The following is a 17,445-nucleotide window of genomic DNA, read 5'->3' on the forward strand; positions in this document are numbered from 1 at the left end:
TAGAAATGACTGCTTCCAGTAGAGAGACCATCCAGTGCTGTGTACGTCACAGTAGACGATTTAAGTGTGGACTTTATTGACACATCAAAAGGAGGAGAATAAGGGACCAGCCCCTGAGGCAGGCTTATGACTAACTCCTTAATGAGAGTGATGTGTCACTGCCCACTACTCCAATCTCCCATCTATCTCTAAGTAGCAGCTCTCTGAGAGGGAAAGTGGGCCTCAAATCAGTCTGAGGACCCCTCTCAATGAAAAATCTGGAGCACCTCAATTTCTCACCTTCCTACTGGGAAACAAAGATAAGAGCATACCAGAGAGGTGAGAGGGATTAAGTACTCTTGGAGTTTTGGGAATCTTTGCCTCCTCCTAATGGCAAGGAATTGTATCACAGGAGTAATGGCTCCTGGAAGAAATATATATCTTTCTATCTACTGTGCACACACACACACACACACATATATATATATATATATATACATATATATGTGTGTGTGTATATATATATATATATATATATATATACATATACAGGGCCGCCATCAGGGGGTGACAGGGGTGACTCCTGTCAGGGGCCCAATGGGCCAGGGGGGGCCCATGAGGCAAGAACTAAAAAAAAATTTTTTTTTTTTTTTTTTTTAAATTTTGGCAGCCACCAGTGGGTACTACAGCAGAGTTAATTGAGCATGGGAAATGTTATTACAAGGAGTAAAGTATTAGCATTTGAGAGGATGTATGAGTGTGCACTAAACCGCTATGCACAGTGTGAGATAAACTTGGCACTTTGTTTGGACAGTGTGTGTCTGAGTAAGACGGCAGATCACTTTCATTTGCAGAGGAGGTAGGACTTACTTAGCAAATGTTTTTTATTTCTCTGTCCAATTTTGGATTGTAACCTCAGTGTGGTAGTAGTTGTATGGTGGGGCCAGGGGTCCATAAAAACACATTTTTTTAGCAGCAGTGTATTTATGATTATTTGACAATGCTGTAGAAATTATATATTTAAAACCATGCAGAAATGTTTCCTCCTCAACAGAGGAAGGGACTGTGTTTTTGTCCCGAAACGTCACAAATAAAATTGTTTATAACACAGACGGCTGAAGTCCAGTGAGTGCTTATCCTATCTAAAACTATATATATATATATATATATATATATATATATATATATATATATATATATATTACATTCCAGTTTACTGCCCCTTTATGCAATGACTTTCCAGATGCAAGGAGGCATTTTATCTAAGATTTTTACATCTGCATAAAATATTATATTCTCAGACTAAGATTGCTCAGTGTTTGAAATGAGACAGGTTAACTTAAAACTGTTCAGTTTACACTACAGCTGACTTAATTTTGAAATACATACCAACAAGCCTAAATCCTGCATTTAACCAGATCTATATATAGATATAACCTATATTTGAAGTGGTGCTCTTAGTTGGGGAAAATGAGGAAAAAAAACAAACAAACAAACATATGTCAACCTTTTAAAAGTACTTTTCTTCATCTAGTCATCTACCCAGATCATTAATGTACAATTTTGAATTCACAGAATTATTTTTGTTTGTACATTTACAAATATGATTCTTTAAAAAGTGATCTCTTAATTTCTGATTTTTTTTATCATGCATGTCACAAACTGTTGATTTAGGGGATGCAAGGCACATAAATGTTTCCTCATGTGAGTGTTTCTGTGGGTGTCTGTGTTTATGTCTTTGTGCTTTGGTTTGGGTCTCTATGAGTGTGTATGTATTTTTTTCTGTGGGTCTCTCTGTGAGGGTGGGTGTGTATGTCTTTGTGCATTTTCTGTGGATGTCTGTGAGGGTGTGTGCATATGTATTTGATCTTTTTCTATGGGTGTCTCTGTGAGGGTGTGTGTATGTTTGTCTTTGTGTATTTTCTCTGGATGCCTCTGTGAGGGTGGGTGTGTATGTCTGTGTTTTCTGTGGATGTCTCTGTGAGGGTGTGTGTGTGTATGTATGTATGTCTGTGTTTTCTGTGGATGTCTCTGTGAGGGTGTGTGTTTTCTATGGGTGTCTCTGTGATGGTGTGTGTATGTCTTTGTGTGTTATCTGTGGATGTCTCATTGAGGGTGTGTGTATGTATCTCTTTCTGTGTTTTATGTGGTTGTCTCTCTGTGTGTGTATGTCTTTGTGTGTTTTCTGATGACAACAGCATTTAGTTGTCATCTTCCTTTACAAAAAGATAATCAGAACTCCATATTTTGTTTTCTAAATCTCCTTTTTTTACAAAACTGTAGTTTACCTCATTACTTGTCGTCAGGTCAATGTAAACAAGTGCTGAGTGTCTGTTTGGGTGTCTGTGTCTGAGTGTGTTTCTTTGCGTGTCTGCTCGAGTGTCTATATGTGAATCCTTAGGTGTGATTGTGTGTGTTTCAGTGTATGAGTGTGCCTGTGTGTGTGTATGTTACCTTTACAACATTTTCAAGTATAAATAGACACTTAAGAATAAAGTGTATATATACGTTTTAGTCACTTGGTCAAAAATTGCACATATTAAAGGAGCGGGGGGGGGGGGCCTGATCAATGGTTAAGTCAGGGGCCCCAAAATTTCTAGTGGCGGCCCTGCACATATATATATATATATATATATATATATATATACACTGAAGGTGGATTCTTTCACCACCCTGCCATTTTCGGAATGCACCGGGATGCAGAGAAGGCAAACGGAGCATTACAAAAGCAACAACTAATCGCCCACATTAAAGTATTTAAAAAAAAAAAAAAACTAACCGCCCGCATCAAGTATTTAAAAAAAAAAACACAGCCCACACGAAATATAACAAAAAAATTAAAAAATCCTACACAAAGTATTAACTCCTAAACAGCAAAAACCCCACATTGCTATATACCGAATTTCCCTATTAACCCCTAAACCGAAAAACTCCCAGATCGTAATTAACCTAATTAACTTATTAACCCTTTAAACAGCAAAAAAAACAAAACGCAAATAACTATATCTAAATAACCAAGTACCCTAACCTAACACCCCCTTAAATTAACTCAAATTACCTAAACTAATACATTCTAAAGTTACACACACAAAAAAACTGTTTACAAAAAATAAAAAAGGCTAACGTTACAGAAAATAAAAAATAAAATTACCAAATTTAACAAAATTAAACCTAATTGCTATGAAAATAAAAAAGCCCCCCAAAATAAAAAACACCCCCTACTCTAAGATTAAACTACCAGTAGCCCTTAAAAGGGCTTTTTGCAGGGCATTGCCCCAAGATAATTAGCTCTTTTACAAAAAACATACAAAGTCCCACCTAACATTAAACCCCCCCACCCCCCAAAATAAAATAACCTAACACTAAAAAAAACTAAACTACCCATTGCCCTGAAAAGGGCATTTGTTTGGGCATTGCCCTTAAAAGGGCATTTAGCTCTTTAACTGCCCATCCCTAATCTAAATAAAACAACCCCCCCCCAAAAAAACCTTAAAAAATCCTAAATCTAACACCCCCAGGTTGGTGCTCACGATTCCTGAAGTCCGGCGGAGAAGGTCTTCTTCCAAACGCAACCTCTACTTCTTCCAGGAACATCCTGCACGGAGCGAGCTGAAGACCGCAGAGCCGAAGACCGGCGATCGCGGAGCCATGGAGGATCCTCTTCGTACGATCTCTGCCGTACACTGAGTAGTGAATTCAAGGTACGTGATTAAAGATGGCGTCCCTTGCATTCCTATTGGCTGATTTGATTCTTTCAATTCAAATCAGCCAATAGAATGAAAGCTACTCAAATCCTATTGGCTGTTTAAATTAGCCAATAGGATGAGAGCAAGTTAAATTTGATTGGCTATTCAAATCAGCCAATAGAATTTCACTTGCTCTCATCCTATTGGCTAGTTTAAACAGCCAATAGAATTTGAGTAGCTTTCATCCTATTGGCTGGTTTGAATTGGAGGAATCAAATCAGCCAATAGGAATGCAAGGAACGCCATCTTTAACCGCGTACCTTGAATTCACTATTCAGTGTATTGCGGGATTGTACAATGAGGATCCTCCATGCTCCATGGCTCCGCGGTTGCCGGTCTTCAGCTCAGCGGTCTTCAGTCTTCAGCTCCGCGCAGGATGTTCCTGGAAGAAGAGGAGGTCGTGCTTGGAAGAAGACTTCACCGCCTGGAACAGGATCTTCTCCGCCGGACTTCAGGAATGGTGCGTAGCAACCTGGGCGTTAGACTTAGGTTTTTTTAAATTTTTTTTTTTTTTTGGGGGGGGGGGGGTTGTTTTATTTAGATAAGGGATGGGCAGTAAAAGAGCTAAATGCCCTTTTAAGGGCAATGTCCAAACAAATTCCCTTTTCAGGGCAATGGGTAGTTTAGGTTTTTTAGTGTTAGGTTATTTTATTATGGGGGGTCGGGGGGGTTACTGTTAGGTGGAACTTTGTGTATTTTTTGTAAAAGAGCTAATTATCTTGGGGCAATGCCCTGCAAAAAGCCCTTTTAAGGGCTACTGGTAGTTTATTTTTAGAGTAGGGGGTGTTTTTATTTTGGGGGGCTTTTTTATTTTCATAGCAATTAGGTTTAATTTTGTTAAATTTGGTAATTTGATTTTTTATTTTCTGTAACGTTAGCCTTTTTTATTTTTTGTAAACAGTTTTTTTGTGTGTGTAACTTTAGAATGTATTAGTTTAGATAATTTGAGTTAATTTAAGGGGGTGTTAGGTTAGGGGGTGTTAGGTTATTTGCGTTGTAGGTTTTGGCGGTTTAAAGGGTTAATAAGTTAATTAGGTTTATTGCGATATGGGAGTTTTGCGGTTTAGGGGTTATAAGGGTAAACAGGTTTATTGCGATGTGGGGGTTTTGCCGTTTAGGGGTTAATAGGGTAATTAGGTTTATTGCGATGTGGGGGTTTGCGGTTATATTTAAGACAGTAGTCCATTATAATTATAGTATTGCTACACCTGTAGCTTAAATATTTATATAAAAGAACAGTTACAAAATAGGTTGTTTCAACATCTGTAGTTTAAAAAACAATAAGACTGCCCTCTGGGCAGGCTTATCGACTAGTAAAAATATATATACACACATACATACACACACACACACACAACAAAGCAGATGAGCCCAGCATGCTTTAGCAATCACAACCACCGTGGTGCCCCTCAAATTGAATAACATTGTTGAAGATTAAGGAAAAGCAGTAGTCCTCAGGATTTGATCAAACAAATACATTCATTAATAATAAAACATAATTTATGTAAGAATTTACCTTATAAATTAATTTCTTTCATATTGGCAAGAGTCCATGAGCTAGTGACTTATGGGATATACAATCCTACCAGGAGGGGCAAAGTTTCCCAAACCTCAAATTGCCTATAAATACACCCCTCACCACACCCACAATTCAGTTTAACGAATAACCAAGAAGTGGGGTGATAAAGAAAGGAGTAAAAAGCATCAACAAAGGAATTTGGAAATAATTGTGCTTTATACAAAAAATCATAACTACCATAAAAAGGGTGGGCCTCATGGACTCTTGCCAATATGAAAGAAATTAATTTATCAGGTAAATTCTTACATAAATTATGTTTTCTTTCATGTAATTGGCAAGAGTCCATGAGCTAGTGACGTATGGGATATCAATACCCAAGATGTGGAACTCCACTCAAGAGTCACTAGAGAGGGAGGGATAAAAATAAATAACCATAATAAGCCATTTTCCGCTGAAAAAATAATCCCCAACCCAAAATAAAAGTTATTCTCATAATGAAAAGAAAAACTTAAACATCAGCAGAAGAATCAAACTGAAACAGCTGCCTGAAGAACTTTTCTACCAAAGACTGCTTCTGAAGAAGCAAATACATCAAAATGGTAGAATTTAGTAAATGTATGCAAAGAAGACCAAGTTGCTGCTTTGCAAATCTGATCAACTGAAGCTTCATTCTTAAAAGCCCACAAAGTGGAGACTGATCAAGAAGAATGAGCTGTAATTCTCTGAGGCGGGGCCTGACCCGACTCCAAATAAGCTTGATGAATCAAAAGCTTTAACCAAGAAGCCAAGGAAATAGCAGAGGTGTTCTGACCTTTCCTAGGACCAGAAAATATAACAGACTAGAAGTCTTCCTGAAATCTTTAGTAGCTTCAACATAATATTTCAAAGCTCTCACCACATCCAAAGAATGTAAGGATCTTTCCAAAGAATTCTTAGGATTAGGACACATGGAAGGGACAACAATTTCTCTACTAATGTTGTTAGAATTCACAACTTTAGGTAAAAATTGAAATGAAGTCCGCAAAACCGCCTTATCTTGATGAAAAATCAGAAAAGGAGATTCACAAGAAAGAGTAGATAGCTCAGAAACTCTTCTAGCAGAAGAGATGGCCAAAAGGAACAACACTTTCCAAGAAAATAGTTTAATGTCCAAAGAATGCATAGGCTCAAACGGAGGAGCCTGCAACGCCTTTAAAACCAAATTAAGACTCCAAGGAGGAGAAATTGATTTAATAACGGGCTTAATACGAACAAAAGCCTGTACAAAACAGTGAATATCAGGAAGTTTAGCAATCTTTCTGTGAAATAAAACTGAAAGAGCAGAGATTTGTCCCTTCAAGGAACTTGCAGACAAACCCTTATCCAACCCATACTGAAGAAACTGTAAAATTCTAGGAATTCTAAAAGAATGCCAAGAGAATTTATGAAAAGAACACCATGAAATGTAGGTCTTCCAAACTCGATAATAAATCTTTCTAGAAACAGATTTACGAGCTTGTAACATAGTATTAATCACTGAGTCAGAGAAACCTCTATGACTTAGTACTAAGCGTTCAATTTCCATACCTTCAAATTTAATGATTTGAGATCCTGATGGAAAAAACGGACCTTGAGACAATAAGTCCGGCCCTAACAGAAGTGGCCAAGGTTGGCAACTGGACATCCGAACAAGATCTGCATACCAAAACCTCTGTGGCCATGCTGGAGCCACCAGCAACACAAACGATTGGTCCATGATGATTTTGGATATCACTCTTGGAAGAAGAACTAGAGGCGGAAAAATGTAAGCAGGATGATAACACCAAGGAAGTGTCAGCGCATCCACTGCTTCCGCCTGAACATCCCTGGACCTGGACAGGTATCTGAGAAGTTTCTTGTTTAGATGAGAGGCCATGAGATCTATCTCTGGAAGACCCCACATCTGAACAATCTGAGAAAACACATCTGGATGGAGAGACCACTCCCCTGAATGTAAAGTCTGACGGCTGAGATAATCCGTCTCCCAATTGTCTACACCTGGGATATGCACAGCAGAGATTAGACAGGAGCTGGATTCCGCCCAAGCAAGTATCCAAGATACTTCATTCATAGCTTGGGGACTGAGTCCCACCCTGATGATTGACATATGCCACAGTTGTGATATTGACTGTCTGAAAGCAAATGAATGGTTCTCTCTTCAACAGAGGCCAAAACTGAAGAGCTCTGAGAATTGCACGGAGTTCTAAAATATTGATTGGTAATCTCGCCTCTTGAGATTTCCAAACCCCTTGTGCTGTCAGAGATCCCCAAACAGCCCCCCCAACCTGAAAGACTTGCGTCTGTAGTGATCACAGTCCAGGTTGGCCGAACAAAGGAAGCCTCTTGAACTAAACGCTGGTGATTTGACCACCACGTCAGAGAGTGTCGAACATTGGGATTTAAGGATATTAACTGTGATGTCTTTGTATAATCCCTGCACCATTGATTCAGCATACAAAGCTGGAGAGGTCTCATGTGAAAACGAGCAAAAGGAATCGCGTCCGATGCTGCAGTCATGAGGCCTAAAACTTCCAGAGTTGGCGCACCCGCAGGCCTAATGCTGCCCGCAATTTGTAAGAAAAAAGTAGTCAATTTGAAAAAAAGACTAAACCCCAGGTAAGAAAAAAATATTTCTTAATATGTTTATTCCCAAATATGAAACTGACAGTCTGCACAAGGAAATACATGAACCTGACTCATGGCAAATATAAGTACAATACATATATTTAGAACTTTATATAAATGCATAAAGTGCCAGACCATAGCTGGGGTGTCTTAAGTAATAAAAAACATACTTACCAAAAAAGACACCCATCCACATATAGCAGATAGCCAAACCAGTACTGAAATAGTTATCAGTAGAGGTAATGGTATATATCGTTGATCTGAAAAGGGAGGTAGGAGATGAATCTCTACGACCGATAACAGAGAACCTATGAAATAGACCCCCGTTAAGAAAATCATTGCATCCAATAGGTGATACTCTCTTCACGTCCCTCTGACATTCGCTGTACTCTGAGAGGAATCGGGCTTCAAAAAAGCTGAGAAGTGCATGTCAACGTAGAAATCTTAGCACAAACTTACTTCACCACCTCCATAGGAGACAAAGTTTGTAAAAGTGAATTTTGGGTGTGGTGAGGGGTGTATTTATAGGCATTTTGAGGTTTGGGAAACTTTGCCCCTCCTGGTAGGATTGTATATCCCATACGTCACTAGCTCATGGACTCTTGCCAATTACATGAAAGAAAAGGGAAATTTATTCTTACCTGATAAATTTGTTTCTTTTACGATACGATGAGTCCACGGATTTCATCCTTACTTGTTGGATATCGCCTCCTGGTCAGCAGGAGGAGGCAAAGAGCTCCATAGCAGAGCTGCATATATAGCTCCTCCCTTCCATCCCACTCCAGTCATTCGACCAAAGTTAGGAAGAGAAAGGAAAAGCGAAGGAGCAGAGGTGACTGAAGTTTAACAAAAAATAAAAACCTGTCTCACAAAAGAACAGGGAGGGCCGTGGACTCATCGTATCGTAAAAGAAAAAAATGTATTAGGTAAGAATAAATTTCCCTTTTCTTTTACAAGATACGATGAGTCCACAGATTTCATCCTTACTTGTGGGATACAATACCAAAGCTATAGGACACGGATGAAACGGGAGGGACAAGACAGGGAACCTAAACGGAAGGCACCACTGCTTGAAGAACTTTCCTCCTAAAAACAGACGAGGCAAAAGTATCAACTTTGTAAAATTTCGAAAAAGTGTGAAGAGAAGACCAAGTCGCAGCTTTGCAAATCTGTTCCACAGAAGCATCATGTTTAAACGCCCATGAGGAAGCCAAAGCCCTAGTGGAATGAGCCGTAATTTGTTCAGGAGGCTGCTGTCCAGCAGTCTCATATGCAAGACGGATGATACTCTTCAGCCAAAAAGAAGGAGAGGTAGCCGTAGCTTTCTGACCCCTACGCTTCCCAGAAAACACAACAAACAGGGAAGAAGATTGACGAAAATCCTTAGTTGCCTGTAAGTAAAACTTCAAGGCACGGGCCACGTCCAAATTATGTAACAGTCGCTCCTTCTTAGAAAAAGGATTAGGACACAAGGAAGGAACAACAATTTCCTGATTAATATTTTTATTAGAAACAACCTTAGGAAGAAACCCAGGTTTGGTACGCAACACTACCTTATCTGCATGGAAAATAAGATAAGGAGAATCATTTTACCTCTTCCTATCACTAACGCAGGCAAAGAGAATGACTGGGGTGGGATTGAAGGGAGGAGCTATATATGCAGCTCTGCTGTGGAGCTCTTTGCCTCCTCCTGCTGACCAGGAGGCGATATCCCACAAGTAAGGATCAAATCCGTGGACTCATCGTATCTTGTAAAAGAAATGTATTTGTTTGATCAAATCCGGAGGAGTGCTTTTCCTAAATCTGCAACACATACATATATACATACAGTATATATATACACACACACACACATATATATAATATATACACACTAACTCATTATTATTATCAGATTTACTACTAAAGCCCTAAATATATAACTGCATCCCATGCTCTAGAAGGGTTAGTGTATATATGAAGTATAGGTCAGTAGGTATGTCAGCAGTATTGTGAGTTAAGAACTGCAGAAGTATATGGAATCTTAATCTGTCTCTGGATAGGGAAATCAATTATAATTATTCTCAATATGATATCAATGTGACATACACTGATCACTTAGACTAAACATATGATTACGTTTGCACATTTGTGTGGATGCAGCTCGTGTGTCAGTTGGTGTTCTCACACAAGTAGGGGCCAATCAGCATGTCTTGTACAGGAGCTGCAACGTGCTACTAATCAAGTGGGACTTTAGCTATATCATTAACCCCTATGAGAGGTTTAAAAACATAAATAGTAAATGAAGCAAGTACTAAAAATAAAATGCCTTAATGAATTACAGCAATTTATTTTAGCATTCAAATGTCCCTTTAAAGGATTACTATTTTACACTTGAATTCATGCTGCTCCATTTTAAAGAATAAATAAACTAGTATGTCCGTTCGTTAGTAAACACAAACAGCAGTATAATGTACCTGCACTTGCAGTTAGTTTGGTTTTCTGTTCAACTCTAAATCTCATTTCTCTCACTGCTTCCTCTGCAGATGTTCCAAAAACAAGCATTGTTTCTGTCAGCTGCTTTCCATTCTGTTCATTTTTGCTTTGCTCAGAAATGACAACGTTTTGGTCAAACAATAAACCAGGACTGTCTTCAAAAAGCACTGGAGACACACATTGCACTTCCTCAGTTTGTGCTGTAGGTTCTTCAGTCCCTAAAATTCAAAGGAGAAAACAATATTACCTGTAGCAAATTTCAGGCCCATAGAAGCATTCACCAAACGTAAAGGGACAGTCTAGTAAAAAATAAACTTTCACGATTCAGATAGGGCATGTAATTTTAAACAACTTTCCAATTTACTTTTATTATCAATTTTGCTTTGTTCTCTTGATATTCTTAGTTGAAAGCTAAACCTAGGTAGGCTCATGTGTTAACTTTTAGCCCTTAAAGGTTGCCTCTTATCTGAAGTCATTTTGACAGTTTTTCACAACTAGAGGGCGTTAGTTCGTGTGTCCTATATAGATAACTTTGTGCTCAGGCACGTGGAGTAACCTAGGAGTCAGCACTGTGTCAAAAGAACTGAAATAAGGGGGCTGTCTGCATAGGCCTAGATACAAGGTAATCACAGAGGTATAAAGTATATTAATATAACCGTGTTGGTTATGCAAAACTGTGGAATTGGTTATAAAGGGATTATCTATCTTTTTAAACAATAAAAATTATTGTGTAGACTGTCCCTTTAACATACCAAATCACAGTATAAATACAGAATTTACAATAAAGGGGAGAGCGTTAAAGGTACATAGAACCCAACATTTTTTTTCCATGACTCAGGTAGAGTATGTCATTTTGTCATGTTAAACAAGTTTCCAATTTACTTTTATTTTCAAATTTGCTTCATTTTCTTGGTATCATTTGTTGAATGAGCAGTAAAGCATTGGGAGCTAGCTGAAAACATTGAGTGAGCCAATAACAGCAGCCATATACATACACAGCAACCAATAAGCAGCTAGTCCCCAGTATTGTGTTGCTGAGCCTACCTAGGTATACAAGGATATCAGGAGAATAAAGAGAATAAAAGTAAATTGGAAAGATTTTTGAAATGACATGCTCTAACTGAACAATAAAAGCATAGAAGCCCACATTTTTGTTTTCTTTCATGATTCGGAGAGAGAATACAATTTTAAACAAGCTTCCAATTTACTTCTATTATCTAATTTGCTTCATTCTTTCGATATCCTTTGTTGAAGATATAGCAATGCACATCCACAAGGCAATCATGTGAGGCATCTATGTGCAGCCATCAATCAGCAGCTACTGTCTATTTCGATATGCTTTCAACAAAGGATATCAAAAGAATGAAGCAAATGAGATAATAGAAGTAAATTGGAAGGTTGTTTAAAATGCAGTTTCTAAATCATGAAAGTAAAAATTGGGTTTCATGTCCCAATAAAAATGACCATCACCCCACCAGAGTAAATTGCTCTCTCAAAATTTAAATGCACATATATTAATTACATCTTTGAATAGAAACATATTTGAAATATATAAGTATTGGCACTGTTTTAGTGTTAACATTTTTCTCTGCACGTGCATGTGAAGCTATTCTTAGTGCACCAGCAATTTAAATACTACAGCATCTCAGAGCACAAGTGGGGCTTATATTATGTCAGCAATTTAAAAATTGAGTCTTTACCGGGTGGTAAAAGCACCTTAGGCTCTCTGAGCAAGTGTAGTGCTTAAAATGCTGGTGCACGGTGAATACTTAAATACAGTTTTGAAACAGCTATAGCATTTATTAGAATTATTTTGCCAATATATGTATATTAAAAAAATGTTTCTATTCAAAACTGAAATGCATTCATGTAGATTTTAATTTGGGCTGGAATGTCCCTTTAAGGTCTATTGTGTGTCACTGTTTACATATCATATTAGGAATCACAATATTTAGATTTTTTATTCTTATATAAGAACAAAAATTTTGCCTTTGGAATATTTATTTTTTTATGGTAACTGGAGTTGCCACAAGCCTGTTCTTCTCAAATGTGTAATGGTTTTTAACCAGTTTTATGTAAGTCTATGCGCACTTATTCATTGTTACTATTTTATTTTAAAATTGGAAAATTAGATCCTTTTCTCTGTATGGAGAAAAATATGCTGACATTGCTTTATCATGTCTTGTTGTGTTGTAGCATTATGTTAATCCTTTCTATGATGATGATTTGTCATTACCACAAGTGTTTTTATAGATATGTTGGATGGAAGATGACAACTTAAATATATTTTGAAATAATCTTTGAAATGACTTAAAGGGATACTAAACCCAATTTTTTCCTTTTATGATTCGGATAGAGCATGCAATTTTAAGCAATTTAGGATTGTAGTCACCAATCATCAAACGCTATCCAGGGTGCTGAACTTAAAATAGGCTGGCTCCTAAGCTTTCATTCCTGCTTTTTTAAATAAAGATACCAAGATTACGAAGAAAAATTGATAAAATTTCATGCCCTATCAGAATCATAAAAAAAAGGGGTTTAGTGTCCCTTTAACAATTTGAGTAGAATGTTCGATTAAACATTCACCTGCATCACACCCTTCCTCAGATTCAGGTTTTCTAAGAAAATATCTTCTTTTTTCCTCTGGCCAGCTTAGCCTTTCCTCCAAATGATCAGTGATATCCAGATAAGCTTCATCCAGACTCAGAGGTAAAAAATTAGGATCATAGTCTACTAGGATTTCTCGAACCTGCAAAATGAATTGAATGCATTATCTACAGAAATATTATAGAGCTCTTACCATGTACGGACTTAAAAAAGACTTCTATAGAATTGTGATTTGTATACCGTATGCAGTGATGTGCAGTCACTAGAGGCAGGTGAGGCAGTGCTTCACCTCTCATATGGGCAAAAATATATATATTTTTATTGGCTTTAAAAAAAAAATGTATTTCCCCCCCCCCAGCATTTTTTTCCCACAGCTATATGTTGTGCAATGGAGAGGCACAAGCAGGTCTGCCCACCATTACACAACATGCTGCGCCATCTACTGGATGAAAGTGGTTAAGATCATTGCATGGCCCATTAACTGCTTATTTGAGGCAGTCCTATTTGGGCTGAACCAATCCAGTGAGAAGCATTAGTAAGTGGAACTTAGGGTTGGGGCTGGATGTTAAATGATATAAAACAAAACAAAAACGGAAAAAAACAACTTTCATATATTTTGTTGCTGTCCTGTGAACCTGCTATCTTTGCTAAAGTGAAAAAGAGAGTTCTGTTCTTCCCCTCTAAGTGCAGTGGAATGTGCCACTGTCACTTCCTGAATCCTTACAGAGCAGAGGCAGAGAGCAGTGTTTCAGCCACATCTTATTTAAGTAAGATTTTACTGAAAAGGATTCTGTTAGTGAAAATGATAATTTAATGAATGTGGTTTAGTGTTTTTTTTTACTCTTTTACAGCAAAGGATCGTTTTTGTATTTTGTTTACTCAAACTTTACACCCACTAACTTAGCAGCTTGCCTCTGTACTTCACACTAAATTATAGACTCATTTTCTGAACTCTCTGTAAATCTGCTGTTTTATTACTTAAAATGCAGTGGTCCCTCTCCCCCTCCCTTGTTTGTGTGTGTGTGTGTGTGTGTGTGTCTCTCTCTCTCTCTCTCTCTCTATCTATCCATCTCTCTCCTTATGTGTTGTTCTCCCCCATGGTCTCTTTCTCTCTCTGCCTCTCTTCCTCCCCCTCTGACTCTCTCATCCCTTATGTGTCTCTCTAACCCTCTGTGTGTGATTGTGTCTCTCTCTCTTTCTCTCTCTCTAACCCTCTGTGTGTGATTGTGTCTCTCTCTCTTTCTCTCTCTCTAACCCTCTGTGTGTGATTGTGTCTCTCTCTCTTTCTCTCTCTCTAACCCTCTGTGTGTGATTGTGTCTCTCTCTTTCTCTCTCTCTCTAACCCTCTGTCTGTGATTGTGTCTCTCTCTCTTTCTCTCTCTCTAACCCTCTGTGTGTGATTGTGTCTCTCTCTCTTTCTCTCTCTCTAACCCTCTGTGTGTGATTGTGTCTCTCTCTCTTTCTCTCTCTCTAACCCTCTGTGTGTGATTGTGTCTCTCTCTTTCTCTCTCTCTCTAACCCTCTGTCTGTGATTGTGTCTCTCTCTCTTTCTCTCTCTCTAACCGTCTGTGTGTGAATGTGTCTCTCTCTCTAACCCTCTGTGTGTGATTGGGTGTCTCTCTCTCTCTCTGTGTATGATTGTGTCTCTCTCTTTCTAACGCTGTGTGTGAATGTGTCTCTCTCTTTCTCTCTCTCTCTAACCCTCTTTGTGTGATTGTGTCTCTCTCTTTCTCTCTCTCTCTCTCTCTAAACCTCTGTGTGTGATTGTGTGTCTCTCTCTCTTTCTCTCTCTCTAACCGTCTGTGTGTGAATGTGTCTCTCTCTCTAACCCTCTGTGTGTGATTGGGTGTCTCTCTCTCTCTCTGTGTATGATTGTGTCTCTCTCTTTCTAACGCTGTGTGTGAATGTGTCTCTCTCTTTCTCTCTCTCTCTAACCCTCTTTGTGTGATTGTGTCTCTCTCTTTCTCTCTCTCTCTCTCTAAACCTCTGTGTATGATTGTGTCTCTCTCTCTCTTTCTCTCTCTCTAACCCTCTGTGTGTGATTGTGTGTCTCTCTCTCTAACCCTCTGTGTGTGATTGTGTCTCTCTCTCTCTTTCTCTCTAACCCTCTGTGTGTGATTGTGTCTCTCTCTCTTTCTGTCTCTAACCCTCTGTGTGTGATTGTGTCTCTCTATTTCTCTCTCTCTCTCTAACCCTCTGTGTGTGATTGTGTCTCTCTATTTCTCTCTCTCTAACCCTCTGTGTGTGATTGTGTCTCTCTCTCTCTCTAATCCTATGTGTGTGATTGTGTCTCTCTCTCTCTTTCTAACCCTCTGTGTGTGATTGTGTCTCTCTCTTTCTCTCTCTCTCTAACCCTCTGTGTGTGATTGTGTCTCTCTTTCTCTCTCTCTCTCTCTCTCTCTCTCTCTCTAACCCTCTGTGTGTGATTGTGTCTCTCTCTCTAACCCTCTGTGTGTGATTGTGTCTCTCTCTCTAACCCTCTGTGTGTGATTGTGTCTCTCTCTTTCTCTCTCTCTCTAACCCTCTGTGTATGATTGTGTCTCTCTTTCTCTCTCTCTCTAAACCTCTGTGTGTGTGTGTGTCTCTCTAACCCTCTGTGTGTGATTGTGTCTCTCTCTTTCTCTCTCTAACCCTCTGTGTGATTGTGTCTCTCTCTCTTTCTCTCTCTCTCTCTAACCCTCTGTGTGTAATTGTGTCTCTTTCTCTTGCTCTCTCTAACCCTCTGTGTGTGATTGTGTCTCTCTCTCTAACCCTGTGTATGATTGTGTCTCTCTCTCTCTTTCTCTCTCTCTCTAACCCTCTGTGTGTGATTGTGTCTCTCTTTCTCTCTCTAACCCTCTGTGTATGATTGTGTCTCTCTCTATTTCTCTCTCTCTCTAACCCTCTGTGTGTGATTGTGTCTCTCTTTCTCTCTCTCTAACCCTCTGTGTGTGATTGTGTCTCTCTTTCTCTAACCCTCTGTATGTGATTGTGTCTCTCTCTCTTTCTCTCTCTCTAACCCTCTGTGTGTGATTGTGTCTCTCTCTCTCTTTATTTCTCTCTCTCTAACCCTCTGTATGTGATTGTGTCTCTCTCTCTTTCTCTCTCTCTAACCCTCTGTGTGTGATTGTGTGTCTCTCTCTCTTTCTCTCTCTCTAACCCTCTGTGTGTGATTGTGTCTCTCTCTCTCTTTCTCTCTCTCTAACCCTCTGTGTGTGATTGTGTCTCTCTTTCTCTCTCTAACCCTCTGTGTGTGATTGTGTCTCTCTTTCTCTCTCTAACCCTCTGTGTGTGATTGTGTCTCTCTTTCTCTCTCTAACCCTCTGTGTGTGATTGCGTGTCTTTCTCTCTAACCCTCTGTGTGTGATTGTGTCTCTCTCTCTCTTTCTCTCTAACCCTCTGTGTCTCTCTCCCCCCGTCTCTCTCTCCCTTTCCCCCCCCGAGTGCTTGTCTGTGTTTCTGTCTACCTTTTATTTATTTAATTAATTAATTGGTAGTGCCATCTGATGGTGTGGCTTTATTTAAAGGGGTGGGGTCAAGCGCCCCACCATCTTTAAATTTCACCAGCCGCCACTGGATCAAGACATTTTTATATTTACTGAATAATGAAAGAATCTATAAGCATAATTTACAGCATTAAAGTAAAAAGTATGTTTTAAACATATATTAATGGGCATGGATTTCTAGATCTCATAATCAGAGCAAGCATTGTGTTATCTGGCAAGAGTTTCTGTTACAATCCTTTTAGACTAAAATCAGATGTTTACTAAGTTGACCAGTTTTCCAAGACACCATTTAAAGGGACATGAAACCCATATGAAACCCATATGAAACCCATATGCAAATTTAAATAACTTTCCAATTTACATCTAATATCTAATTTTCTTCATTCTTTTGATATCCTTTGTTGAAAAGCATATCTAAATATGCTCAGTAGCTGCTGATTGGTGGCTGCACATAGATACCACATGTGATTGGCTCACCCATGTGCATTGCTATTTCTTCAACAAAGGATATCTAAAGAATGAAGGCATATCCTAGCTACTGCCTCACCAGCCTCTGACGTCACTGCACGTCACTGACCGTATGTGATTATTTCTTATATAGTCAAAGGGACAGAATGCAATATTGAAATTCTCTAGAGCATTTTATTGTTTTTGCACAAATGATTGTATGTTACCATGTGTTTAGGATAACAATGTACTGGGTATTTATGACCAGAACATAGCGATGTACTTAGAAGAGCATTTGCACATAGCTGCTATTAATAGGTCATGTTGGACCGGTTCAGCAGTGCACCTGGAGCTGGATATTAACTGTGTTAAACACAAAAAGGGTTAAAATACACACAAGCATTTAATACATAATTATTATTATTATTCTTTATTTATAAAGCGCGGACAGATTCCGCAGCGCTGCTATATGTAAATATCTAACAGAAAAGTAAAACCCAACATTTATATTTTATGATTCAGATAGAGCATAGAATTTTAAACA

General features: G+C 38.6%; 1 protein-coding gene across 4 annotated transcripts in view; it reads right to left on the bottom strand.

The window, feature by feature from the left end:
• POLK (DNA polymerase kappa) overlaps nucleotides 1-17,445 on the bottom strand; it is a 399,961-nt gene that overhangs the window by 168,079 nt on the left and 214,437 nt on the right. For all 4 annotated transcript variants that reach the window (XM_053701396.1, XM_053701394.1, XM_053701393.1 and 1 more), the window contains exons 6-7: nucleotides 12,949-13,111; nucleotides 10,344-10,580 (exon numbers count right to left, since the gene is read on the bottom strand). In XM_053701396.1, the coding sequence (XP_053557371.1) occupies nucleotides 10,344-10,580; nucleotides 12,949-13,111 (400 nt within the window). The remainder of the gene's footprint in view (nucleotides 1-10,343; nucleotides 10,581-12,948; nucleotides 13,112-17,445) is intronic.

This window comes from Bombina bombina, chromosome 2 (genome assembly GCF_027579735.1).
Source record: "Bombina bombina isolate aBomBom1 chromosome 2, aBomBom1.pri, whole genome shotgun sequence".
NCBI classification, from domain to species: domain Eukaryota; kingdom Metazoa; phylum Chordata; class Amphibia; order Anura; family Bombinatoridae; genus Bombina; species Bombina bombina.